The sequence below is a fragment of the Mycteria americana genome, chromosome 5 (assembly GCF_035582795.1).
Source record: "Mycteria americana isolate JAX WOST 10 ecotype Jacksonville Zoo and Gardens chromosome 5, USCA_MyAme_1.0, whole genome shotgun sequence".
Classification (NCBI taxonomy): domain Eukaryota; kingdom Metazoa; phylum Chordata; class Aves; order Ciconiiformes; family Ciconiidae; genus Mycteria; species Mycteria americana.
In genome coordinates this window covers 17,726,571-17,740,200 of record NC_134369.1, presented here as the reverse complement: position 1 = coordinate 17,740,200, position 13,630 = coordinate 17,726,571, and the positions used below count along the sequence as shown (strand labels likewise).

The 13,630-nt window shown below is 39.6% G+C and overlaps 1 protein-coding gene across 4 annotated transcripts in view; it reads left to right on the top strand.

The window, feature by feature from the left end:
- The window catches only part of KCNQ1 (potassium voltage-gated channel subfamily Q member 1), a 371,056-nt gene extending 358,419 nt beyond the window's left edge, over positions 1–12,637 (top strand). For all 4 annotated transcript variants that reach the window (XM_075502322.1, XM_075502321.1, XM_075502319.1 and 1 more), the window contains one exon: positions 10,544–12,637. In XM_075502322.1, coding sequence (XP_075358437.1) covers positions 10,544–10,744 — 201 coding nt within the window. In that variant the 3' untranslated portion in view covers positions 10,745–12,637. The remainder of the gene's footprint in view (positions 1–10,543) is intronic.
- The last annotated feature ends 993 nt before the right edge of the window (positions 12,638–13,630 follow it).

The window sequence follows — 13,630 nt, the reverse complement described above, 5'->3', positions numbered from 1 at the left end:
GTAACTATCAAATCATAAATAATGAGTAGATTATGGATGCTAAAAAAGGACCTCGCCAAAAATCTCTTTTTGAAAAAACAGTTGAAGTCATCTTGTTTTTTAACATTTTAAGCAAAAAGCAGATAGCGGTGCCCTTCCCTACTCATGCCATGCCATAAGATTAGATCCATAACCTGTGCATGTGTCTCACTTTCTATTCCAACCAGAAAACCCAGTGCACCTAGTCTGGCTTTATTCCCTTTGAAAAGCAGTATGGATGCCTCGTTTGGGTGAAGTGTGAAACATAACATAAGCGATGCTGACCTAACTCGATGTGATACATGGCATATTTGCTTTAAAAAGAGCAGCAGTCTCAAATCTGTTTTGAATTAGGAAAAGTGTTGGAGAGAAAGAAAGGAAAAAGGGAACCGTTTTGTAGCAGGCATCTGAAAAATAACAATTTGGAGGAATGAGGAAAAATTGTCAGGCAAAACCTAAGAGTTAAAGCTGAAAAATGTATTTCTGACACTGGGGATTATGAGTGTATATCTTATTCTTTGTTTTTTAAAAATAAAATCTTGGCAACGTAAGCGCATACTATGATGATCCAGAACGAGAACAGCTACTCAATGGTGAAATTATCAGCAGTACTCCAGCAAGAGGTTATTAGTCATAGTCCCAGTATCATACGAGAGCCAGAGCCAAGGATTCAAGAAGCAAAACATTCCCCTTTGGAAAGAGGTCAAGATTAGTCACTTTTGTTTTCTTTAATTGGTGAGGGTGGTGGGGGCGGGGGTGGTTTGGTTTGGGGTTTATTTTGTTGTGGAGAAGAGTTTGGGACATATTTTTATGCTAGTTGGGTCTTCTACTTTTTTTTTAACCCTAAAGTGTTGTAAATATGCCACTGTTCCACACTGGAAATGGGAATCTACAGCTAGGAGAAAGCTGTGTCTGATAGCCAAACTTCTGACAACAAAAATATGGAGTGATATGCAGAGACTGTACTGCCATGATTAAACCAGCAGAAAGAGTCCTCCAGAGGCAAGTACCATGAGGAATTTTCTTCACATCTGTGGAACTGAAGCATCTGAAATGTGCCTGTTAGCTAAACAGAGAGTCTTCCTTTCCTCTGCAGATAGGTACCAGGGTGCTCAACCAGAAGGACCCGACGTAGGAATGTTTTGCTGAACAAGAATGTGATTGAGAATGAGAAAGCAATCAGTTTTCCAACCTTCTGTCTCATTAAAAAACAAAGAAGTGCTTTGAAGTTTTCTTTGAGATCTGAAGATCTGCCAGGGAAGGGCAAAAGATTTTTAAGGTTTTGTTAGAGCTCCTCCTCCCAAGTTGAAGTTAAAGACGTTTAGCATATCTGAAGGTGGGCCATTAACCTTACTGCCTCAGTTTTCCCCACTTTGTGCTAGCAATAACAGTACTTATCTACTGCAGTGTTCTACTGTATAGATACAGAAAGGTTCACACGGTGCTTTGGATATAAGATGCACTAATGACCGCCATTTATTCTATAACTATATCCAAACTATTGCATAAAGATAAGGGGTTTTTTTTCCTGGTTTCTTTGATCAATACTTTCCTTATATTTCTTGTTATCTCAAGCCTGTTTGACATCCCCCATAAGGCTGGATTTCAATTTAAGCATAATTTGGGAAACTGTTTATGATGATGGTGCTAGATGGATGTCCAGTGATTTCTGTGGATACATAAACTTCTCATACTTTTGGTATCATTGATTCACTTGTAAGGAAAGAATCCCTCTCTTCTTGCCAACCTGTGTCTCATTTTTAAATGGAGATGGAAGACAGTTGTGTCTGGTCAAAGAGATATTATTTCCTGAAGGTGGGGCTATAGTAAATGAAGATAAGCAAATTCTTGAAAAATCCAGAGTATTCAGTTAATAGGATAGGGGGATTTTATCTTCTTTAGTAGCTTCTGATAAAAGTTATATTTAGAGACAAGACCCTAAACTTCACTTTCCTGGCTTCATGCAAGGAGAGAAAAATATTCCAAGCTCCCTTGTTCATCTACTGATACTCTGTTAGTTTAGAGGAAAGGGTTAAAAAAATAAGTATCTGACCTTTGTAATATTTTAGAGAAAAAAATGCTGTATCCTGAGGCAGTGCTGGGCCAAAGACTGTAGATTTTGGACACTGTCCTAACTTGAAAATTTCCATGTGTTTTAAGTCTTGTCTCATTTATCTACAACAAGAGTCGACCACAGATTTTAATTGCTTGGCTATAGCCTTCTGGATGCCAGATAGATCTGCGAGCATTGCGCACATCTGGGCATGCACTCAGTACTGCGAGGCCAGCAGAACTGGCCTGGGAGCTTGGGGAGCGATGAGCAAGCAAAGGGGCTTCGTGGCCCAAATCTACACCTAGAGCTAAAGAAACATTCTCAGGAAGAGCTGATTTCCAATGGTTTGGGTGTTTTAAATAAGCCAAATATTTTTGGAAGAAGTTGTTAATAGCAGCAACAAAAGTGCAGAACCAAGGCCACCGTTCTCAGCTCTCTCTTCTCAAGTAGCAGCCGTATCCAGTCTCTGCTTCTTACCGTCTCCTCCAGCCACATCCATCGTGGTCCTCATTTCTGTCTTGACTAGCAGCTTTTTAGGTCATCCGTTTCCAACTTTCTTTACCCTCAGGCCTTTCTGAATCCTCTCCACTTCTAAAATAAGCACTGCCCCAAAAGCTTTCCACCTTTTGAGGTCTTGTACTCTATAACAGTCCATGGCCAAGTGTATTTCACTCTCCCGTAACTTAATTCTTCCGTTTGCCAGTGTCCTACCAACCTCCTTGTTAGAAGGAGAGGTATATATTCATCTTACCTTGCTACCTTTAGTCAAGCAGCAAGTTATAGCCAGATAATTTTATGAAGGTGACACGTAAAAACCAAATAAACTTGTGTGTTTGTAACTTCTGATTTCTATTTATATCTCATAATTTTTTAGATCTTAAAGAAATTGCTCTCTTATATAAGCACAGCATCTGTTGTTGCCGCTTGTTTCTTTGTAGGCCTCATTTAATAGTGCCTCTTGTCCTTGAAGTTTTGCCTGCTGCTGATCTTCAGCATTTATTCACATAAGGATTGTGTACCTGAGTTGTGTGTAGGTGGCTGGAAATACTCAAAGATAGCTGGGAAGGTTTCTGTTTTATTGCGTAACATCTTCTTCAGCTACTGCTGTTCCTGAAGGCTGTATCTTCATTTTCATTTGGGGAAAAATGGCAGTATCGTAAAAGAGGCAGTAATAAAAACATGCTGCCGATATTCTGTGTTTGATAACATATATGCTGTATTTTATATTATATTATTTATTTAATCACATATTACTGAAGTGGCTTTTTCATAACAGGTTTTCCGGTTTTGACCTGTCAGAGCATGTCTCTGACTATTGTCAATTTCAAATAAAATTCAAGGGAGACGTCTAATCTGAAAAATAGCATTATGGTTGTAATCTACACTCTTCTAAGAATCGTGAAAATCCACATGAAAGAAATGGAGCTGAGTGAATAGTTAACCAGAGATGTCATATTTCCAGAAACTTTGAGGAAGCTTTTAGAAAAAGATGTTTTTCTTTGGAGAAAAGGACATTTGGAAAGGAAAAAGAATTCTCTGCAGTATAGTTACTTGCTTATCAAAATTGCTTTCCCAATTCTAATGGAAAGAAAGAATGTATAAATCAACCCTGTCATTTCTCCCATTTCCTATAGCTTGAGCATCTGGTACCCTAGAGCTTGTGCTGCACAATCAGGACAAAATTCTTCAAACAAACAAAAATTACTTTAAAATGCCACAAGTGTTACAGCCAGTAATCAAATGGCCACGTGCTGGTATTACCAGTTTGTTTTACTTCCCAACATAATTAAGAAAAATGTGTGACAAAACTGAGTTTCTATATGGCGCATTAGAAATTTACTATGCCAAGTCAAGCCCTTTTTAATAGCAGTTCACTGCTATCAAGGTAACTTTTGGACAATCGGAGCCAGCGACTGGCTTATAAAACCTGGCTGTTTCTGAGCTCTGACCCTGACTCAATGACTCAGAAGTTTCTTCCCAGTCCCAGGTCATCACCCTCTGTTGAAAGCACAAGCGGCACACCCTGATTAATGTTGAATTATCAGCAGCCATTTAAGGGTTACTACTATAAAAAGTAAGGGGTTTTTTACACTTTTGAGAAGTGTAGGAGAAATATTTTACTATAAAAATACAGAGTAATATGAGACCAGCAACAGTCTACTGAAAAAACAGAACAGTTTTTAGTATCTCAACACGAAAAAGAGATTGGCACTGATAGCTTTATGCAAGAGAGCTGATTTTAGGACACGCTGCGTAGCAAGTGCCTTTCTTTCCAAAGATGCTTTTTGTCTCAAAGTTATCCATTCTATTTGTCAGTTAAGACAGTGGTTACAATATTCCTGTAACATTTTCATTGACTAGAAAGTGACTTGTCACATGCAACCCTCAAAACCTGTTAATTTTGTTCCTCAGAAGCTCAGCCTTTATATTTTTCTAGGGATGAGTAATCTTATATTAGAAGAGAGTGTTTTCTCACTGGCTCCACTTCCTCTCTCCTTCCCCGAGACACCACACACATACTCCCTTCTTTGGCCAACTTTCAAGAGAAAGTACAGACTGTCTGGAGAACAAATCTTCCTTCATGCAGATTACATTCTCCTATAAACACCTCAGTGATGGGCGTATAACCTCCAGCACGACTGCTGCCTAATCTCTGGCAACAAAATAAACAAATGGAAGCCAGAAGCTCTGATAAGGGGATTCGCAAGAATCTGGGATCTTGGGTACTGTAAGTGGAAGGAAGACTCTTTCCATGAGTTTTGAAGAATCATGTACCTGAAGAAAGAAACTTTCTTTAATAATACTGAAATTATTGGTCTCTCCTGCCACTATTATAGTTATAGAGAAATGTTCAAAATAAATCCTCCATGAAGATTCCCATACCTATCCCTGAGCTTCTCTAGAAAGCCACTCCTAAGATCGTACTTGTTCCTGTTCACAGGGCCTCAAAACTAAAGCATTAACTTTTAGAAATATTGAGATACCAAAATGTGCAGGGACTTAGCAAGAAGAGGAGTCAGGGAAGCTGCTCTCTGAAGCTTCCTCAAATATTCTCAAGAACAGTACCTGAATAGGATGGATCCCACCAAAGAAAAACATGATTTGTAACCACACCTTCACTTGCAGAACACACTCACTGTTTTCTTAAGTACCTCTTGATACTGATACCTTCCTTCATATCGTTGCCATTAACAGGTATCATAAGTTCTGGAATATTTTTTGCCTCTTACCTTTTCTTTAACTGAGTAATCAGTGTGCCTGACTATGATTTTGTTAACAGAAAGGACATTTTTGTGTGGTTTTCTGAAATATAAAGCTAGCTTATTACTGAGTATAGTATTGAATAGCAAACACATTAGGGATTCTGTACAACATCACTTATGAGGATGCACAGGTGAAGAAAGCATCGTTTTCTTTCCCTAGAAGTTTGCCACACTACAGAGCATGAGGGTCCTCCTTATTAAGAGGCCACCAGGAGTGATAAATACATGAGATCTCCCCAGTCATCTTCAGTTATTTTGAAAAAGTGCCTCAAAGAGTTGGTTCCCTCTGAGCTAAAAAGCTGCACCCTCAGGAATGAGTGCTACTCAAGATAAGTCAGGATAGCAGACTTGGGAGTCTAATGTTGGAAAAGTAGCTGAAATTTTCCTTTATCACATTTTTGTTCAGCCAAGTGTAGCTTGCGTTCTGGTTTTCCTCTTCTCCTTTAGCAGCTTCACACTCGGCTTTCTGTATTAAGAACAAGCACAGTCCCCCTGAACCCACTGCATGAGTACTGTGCTGATAAAAAATATCTTCATTAAGCAGAAATTATTTGTTTAATCAGTCAACCGTGTTAAGAACATAAGTAGTTATAAACCATCATTCTTTCCAAAGGGACTATGATTTTTACCCTTAATAATATTTACTTTTGAAATCTTTGAGAATGAGAATGAAGGGCAGATGAGAGAGCTTGAATCGACAGCATTAATCGGACTTGATCCCTCCAGATCATGGAGCAGCGCTTGGCATAATTTATTTGTGGTCTTTGTGGCCTAAATTATGCCATACTCCTAATTTTGTCCTTCGGCTTCCCCACCAGCCTGAATATCCATGGCTGAAAATACCGTTCCCCTCAGCTCCATAATTCCACCTGTCCTTGCCCCTTCCCAGTTTTGGGAGTAGGTCTCCAGAGTGCTGCTCTTTAGTTCTCCATTACAGGGGTGCATGAAGGAGACTTTCCTCCAGATGTCCCTGGAGCCACTCAGGCTTCTTTGGTTTTTTTTTAAAAAAAGCAAGGAAAGAAATTCGGTGTTACATTTTATGTTCTGAATCATACCATGAATTTGTTATGAATGCTTAAAATTACAGGGCATTTAAAATTAATATTATGTGAAGATCTGGTGAATTTTAATAGATAAATTGGTCGCTATTTTGTTCTCTCCTCACAAAAACAGTCTCTGTCTTGTTCACTAGCACCTCCTGGAATGCCTTTGATACCTTTATAAAAGTTGGCATGTCGCTTTAGATCCAGCTGTAGAGAACTGCTGCTCCTGGAAACATGACCTAAGAGGACCTTGTGGTTCATAGGAACTACGTCATCGCCACTAGTCTGTTGTGTGTCAGAGTGGTCATGTGCCTCTGTGACTTTTTAGGGAGAGCAAAAATCTGTTCTGTAACATAGCTACATTTCTTCATCATGTGCCATTTAAGATTGGTGCTCTAATCTTTCAGCCTTTGTGAAGAACTATTTGGGTTTTTTTTTCTCAGTGCACCGCATGGATGGGATTTTTTTATTCATTTCTAAGAGCTAGGTTCAAAACTTGTTTAAATCTGCTTCTCGCCGTCTGTGCTCAATCTATGATCCTTGGATTTTTTTAAAAAAAAACTTATCTCAAAGATGGAAAAATCTTGTTTTCTTATAATATTTCAGTAAGACTTCAGAATAACTGTGGTGTGTAATTTCTGAAGAGTTTCAAACACTGCTTCCCCTCCCCAACAACTATAAAATACAAAGGAAATTATTTGCATATAAAGAATTTGTTCATCCAAACATCATGCTTCTAATAAAACATAAATCAGCTAGAAAGAGCTTACTTAGTTTTTCCTAAAAGAAACAAATCAGTCTGAGTTATTTTTCTACGTAATTAACACTGTTTGCTGTTTTAAGTAGAGGGATCAGAGTTGTCCAAAGCAGTTAAGATTATAGCAACATCAGCAGTTTTTCTGTTTGCTTTACTTTTATTCATTCTGGCATCATAGCTAATTTCTAATCAAGTAAATGTGTTTGAAAGTATGATTCAGGGGAGATGATACACTTCTCCATGCTAAGTGCATAAAGCTAGTTTAGTAAAAAGGGTATTGCACACAATGACATTTTTCTAGTGGGTATAATTATCTCTGCAGCAAACAAGTGAACGATGTATTTCAGGATGTGTATTTGGATGATGACGGGCAGATTGGGCATGCTAATAAGCAAGGCCGTTCACCAGCAAACCTCTTATTCTTGTACATCAGAGGCCTGTGATGACAGTAGAGGTTGCCTTCTGGTGGCTTTCAATTCTCTGTTTGAAATGTCTCATACTTTAGGCAGACACCTCTTTGGCAGAACTGAGGATGGGGGCCCATTGTCCTATTGCCCTCTCATTTGCAAATGTTATCTTTTCTGATCCAGCCCCAAGAAGCAAGAACAGAGCAACGTACAGAAATTCGGACTGCTCCTTCTCTTGTAATATCCAAAAAATACGTTACTATTCGGGATTGACAATTCAGTCCAAGATTGATCCGGAGCCCGCTGAAGTCACTGGAAGTCTGTGATTGCCAAAAACTACCACTGACTTCAGCATGTCTTGGAGCAAGCCCCTCACGGGCACAGAACTCCCTGGGAAATGGCTTGCTTTATTGGAAAGCAAAACTGATTAAACAACAATTAAACACAACCAGCTATCTGGACCTCCCTCCACAAAAGCTTTGTGACTTTAGAGCCCTACGCTAATAAGCAGGAACGTGGAAGACAAAGGTCTTTACTTTTTATCTCATATGGCTCAGCTCAATAGTAATTAGCTTCTGCCTCTGCTTCTGTGGGCCTCCTGCACTCCACAGCTGCAGCAGCCAAACCTTGTTCCCTAGAAAAAATTAGACAATTATCTCTGGGAATTTATTTCCCAGCAAGAATATTCACATCTCACTTCTCTCCAGTACTTCATCATCAAGATGCATAGCTCTTGAAGGACTATCCAGATCTCAGTCCAATCTACTGTCATGTTCAATAGCTCATCACTGCAAGAGTTTCATAAACGCACATTTTTCAGACATATCTTCAGTCTGTGTTTCCTCTGGTAATCCCTGCCTGGAATTACAAATTAAGAAATATATCTATAAAAATCCCCTAGTTAGTTTAGAATAATTAGCAAAAAGACATTTCTTGTTAGAGAAAAAGTTGTCCTTTGGACTCTGAAGATAGCTGTTTGTCTGCAGTTTTCCACTTCAATCCTTCCAGCGCAGCTGTCTTGGAAAGCAAGTGATACCTGGGCAGTGAGGGATAGAGGAATGAGGTATTTTTGCAGGCTTCACTAGCGCTGATTTGTACTGTCACGCTTGGAGCATCATGAGTTTGCCATCTGTGATGGGCACCATTTGGGCAAAGCATGCCTTTTTTTAAGGGAGTGAACAAATGGTGGTGAAATGAAAACCGGATGATCTGCTCAATTTTCCATCTGTAGTTTCTTCTAGAAATCGTGAACTTATGTGTTCTTCAGCTTCCTCATTTGAAGAATCTCATCTTTCAACAGCCATTTCCATCCAGAATTACTAGTGTTTCATGTACCATCTAGGGTGCTTTGCCTAATGTTTTCAAAACCAGCTGCAAAGTATAAATCTCTGGCACCTCATATTTTTAAATCACTGTATCTGCTTCCCTACCAGTTGTACAAAGTGTTTGAAAAAAACAGCATTTTCTCTACAGTGGAAAAACATTTTAGTCTCTGCTGAAATCCTCCAGGTTTGTTGATGTTCTGCTCAGCCTTACTGTCTTTTACTATCCTGTGTGATACTTGGATGATAGCCAGACACATATAAATTGCTCCCACTCATGCTCTTTCTGGCGGTTTTATGTGCCTTTCACTACTTTCTAGCAGATATTTTAGGCAGCAATTTATTCCTGTCACATCTTTTTCTGCTTACTTTCTTTTCCCTGTTTAAAACCTATTACATCTTTTTGCCTAGAATTTAGTTAGTGTTTTAGGATCCCTGTGGATCAATGGGTCAGAGACTACAATGGCAAAATCGTGGCTTTCTCTTTAGGCTTGTAGAAGGGAGTAGGAGGCCATAAGAAAGACTCTTACTGCCCAATTTCAATGCTTGCCATGCCAGGGGGCAGAGAGCGGGCAAGCCTTTGAAGCTGGAAGCGCCCATCTTCCCCTCAGGAGGCTTCCCATGCCAGATAAAAGGGGTGGTACAGATTATTTCTTGATTGGAAAATGCAAGAAACCAGAGACTGAATCTGTGGTGCTCCTAGAAACATTTCATTCCTGATTTTCCTCTGAGTACCACAAGTGTACACCAAATAGAGTCTAAATTTTGTCTCCATAACTTCATAACTCCATAAATCTTTAACTTAGTCTCTATTAAGTATCCTGATTTTTCATTACATTTCTCCTAAAGATTAGAAGAAAGAGAAGAAAAAGTAAAAAAGAGGAATTAAAGAATTTAAGGGGCTTCTGCCTAAAGGCAGAAGAAAATGAGCATTATGGATTCAGGCTGAACCTTCCCCTGCAGCCCTCCAGTTAAAAAATTAGCTTCCACCCCTCTTAGAAGAGTTTCTGGCTTGCTGTGAATCATGTCATTCAAACGGCAATCTTAGCGAACACTGTGTCATTGGGGGTTGAGAGCATAAAACTGAATCATGCCCCACTCCCAGCCCTTGCCGCAGACCCCAGCTGCTATACACTTGCATCAGCAAAAATATCTGTGGGGCATTTTGTGGTCTGAGCTGGTAATTGGGCCCAAATGTAACAAAGAGCAACAGTCAGTCCTAGCTTAGAGTTGATTAGATCACTGCAAGTAGAGCAGACATTTACTAGAGCATATTGATATTATTAAGGCATATAAGCGTGTTAGAACTTTATCATGTTTTCAAAAAAATGTGGACATAATAATAACAAAAAAACACAGAAACTCAGTTCTGGGACTTAGTTCTCTATCCCAGCATGTCTCTTTAAAAGCCCATTTGTCATGCGTTCATCCAGGTGTAAAAGGAGTGTCAAAGCACATACCAGAGGTGAGTATTAACAGGCCTGTCCTCATCCAACTCTGACCTATTGCATTAAATTTCTAATGATCTGTTTGATGGACCGTGAATCTGTGGTGTCTTTGTAGAGGTTGTTGTGATCCTAATTAAGAAAACTGTCATTTTAATATTGCATTTGTATCACATGGTTTGTTGCAATTTGCTCACGTGCTGCTACTAAACAAGCCTTCCCTTTGCCTTTGTAGGTTATACAGATGGACCAGAAACTGAACCTCATTACAGATATGCTGCATCATCTGGTTTCCCGTCAGCAGGGGGATCAAGGGAACAACAGGTCATCTCAGAGAGGCAACAACGTCAATTCGGATCTTTTCCTCCCCAATAACACCCTGCCGACCTACGAGCAACTGACAGTACCGAGAAGAAATGAAGATGATATATCCTGATGTGGTATAAGTCTGGGTTGGGTTTTTCCCACCTTTCTCCTTTAAATGGGACTGAATGTTGAGAAGTTGGAAGGAATTAAGTTCATCAGCCATCCAAGAAAACACGCGACTACTGTATCTATACCACTAGTCTCAAATACGCTCTTCTAAAGCCTCTCATAATAGCCGAAGGATTGCCAGGCTGTCTTCTACCAGGAAAAACTTACTGAAGCTCCACGTTGATTTTGTTCATGAACAAATGATTACAACTCGTTCTTTCTCAGAAAGACCAAAACAATGTAAAGACAGGCAAAATGGCAAGGATTTAGAGCTCCTTTAATAATAATAATAGTAATAATAATATTCTAATAATACTTGAACTTAGATGGAAAAAGTGCATTGTTTATGAATCTGCAGATAGCAATATATTTCTACTACTAAAGTTTTTAAAACAAACTAGGATAACTTATGTTGTTTTTATTGTATAAACGTACACTAACATTCTAGAGAACGACAAACCACATACTGAATTATTTTCTTTTTCTGTTTTATTTTAACGTTGCTACATAAACAGTTATCAGATAATAACCAGGTTTTTTAAATCTGTTTTTCTTCAGGGAGGATCTAATCCTTAATCTGGAACAATACTATTTATAGTGGAAAGTGCTATAGATTTTTTAAGATACCAGTTTTTCATGGGGAGACAATAAAGTATTACATAGAAAAAATGATTCTGCTTTCTAGAAAATTGTTGCCAAAGAATTTATGTATAAATAGAAAACACAGTGGTCTGAATGTACTTGTCCTGAAATAGCTTTTTAAAAAGAAGACCGACTACTTCTTAAGTCTACTGTTTTTTAGCTTACCGTGGCCAAGAATAGTACAAGAGGCTGAAGTGACTGGACTTGCTGGTCAAGTGCTTGAGCTGGCCACTTATGGAGCATCCATAATTCTCACAGGAATCGAGGTCAGGAAAGCATCTCTCATCCAGACAGCATATATGACAATTTGAACAGTTTCCTGAATAATGTCTTGAGAAATTCAAGTCCCTACAAGAGTCACTTGGTATTGAAAAGTGCCAGCTCTAATTTAGAGGACCAAGGGCCTCGGCTACAACCCACAGAGCTGAACCACGTTACCCCACATGATAGTTGCAATAAAGCCAGCAGTGTCTGGCTCAGTATGATTTTTCACATACACAACGTGAGCAGGATTTGGGCTTTGATTACTGAGGTTGAAATTCAACCCTTGCAGATAGTCAGCACCTGTACCATAATAGCCCTGCTTTGAATGTGGAACATCTTTAAAGCTGACAGAGTGTCAGGAAAAGCTATTTAGTCCAATGTGGTGTGGTGGTAGCCCATGCCACTGGCAAAAGAGGGAGATGTAGGCAGATTTATCAGCTCTTGCGCTTTGAGCGTCATACACATCCAGTGCACCCTATTCCCCTCACCGCAGAGCCTTGTACCTCACGGCGGTCTCTCTCCCTGTCCTGGAAAACTGATGCCCTAAAGCCTCGTAACTTTGCACAGCAGTTAACGTTACCAGTCTTTAATATCATTGAGCAGTCTGAAATACTGATGTGTAATGAACTGAGATCGCAGGGAACCTTCTCATAGTGCTGCTCATATTCCGGGCTTTCTTTTCAACATTTCACCTCTTTCACTTGGGCTGCAGAGAAAAGTATACTGTATTTAACTTTACAGATTATGTTACAATTATCCAGCCTTGCTGCTGTACGGTAGATAAATGTTAAGGGTGTAAAAATTTACAGGCGTAAACAGGAATTGTATCTGGGCATTATGTTTTATAGAAATCAAAATTATTGTCATGATTTTGAACATTTTTTAAATGAGATTCACTATGTAATTTCAGGTTATCAATCAGCCTGTTAATTTCCTAATAAAATACAGGACAAGAGTGCCATGTCTTTTGGTTATTCTAAAATCCAGACACTTGATCCACACAGGAAAGCTGTTGGCTTTGCTTTTCTTTTTTCTCTTAGCCCACTGAACAGTGTACAGATGCCTTATTTGCAATGCAGGACTGGAAACCTTCTGCTGATTCTCTACTAGAGACATAAAAGAAAAACAGGACTTAATCAGCCAGGGTGGCCTTGGGGAGAAAGGTGTGTCTTGTAGCCCTTGCTGAAAGCAGCCAGGTCTATACATTTCTAAGGGCATTGTGTTAACCAGAAAATGGATCCATTCCTACCTGTTTGTTCCCAAGACCATACCTATATTTTCTGTTTGGCAGCTAATCTCGGTGATAACAGCCTGGCAATTTCCCTTTCTTGATGTGTCAGTTGGTCTATTTCAATCCGAAAATCACCATTACCAGAATCCTGGGAATAACCAGGTTTTACAGATTCTCAAGGGTGGTGGCAAGTTTTCACGAGGTCAGTGATTCCTCACCTGGGTCCAGCTGATCCTTTCAGGAAGAGCACCAACTCTGAGACCTGCTACTTCAAATCTGATAATCCACCTCACTCTAAAAAAAAGAAGGTGATCCATTTCGCCAGCTTAAAGGTATGTCATAAAATGAGCCATTCAAATTTGCCATGCAGCTGCCTGGAGCTAGCCATCCCCAAGTGCTCACCAGAGACAGGTCTGACCTTTCTGCTCGGAGGACTGGACTGGATTTATCTTGCCTGCTGGGGCTTCATACCTCAACAGCTTCTCCTGGAAGTAGGTACCTCAGAATCTTTCTTTCACAGAACATTGTGGAACAGCAGCAGCAGGAAGATGAGCTGAACAGTTCAATGCTGGACCAGCCTGAAGTAACCAGCATGAAATGAGTATGTGTTTCTGCTGAAGCCTTATCTGCTGGTGTCTGCTGTTCATCCAAACTGTCCAGAGCGGGTTTTTTAAGTGGGTAGGAAATGTTTGTAAATAGCTTGAAGGGGAG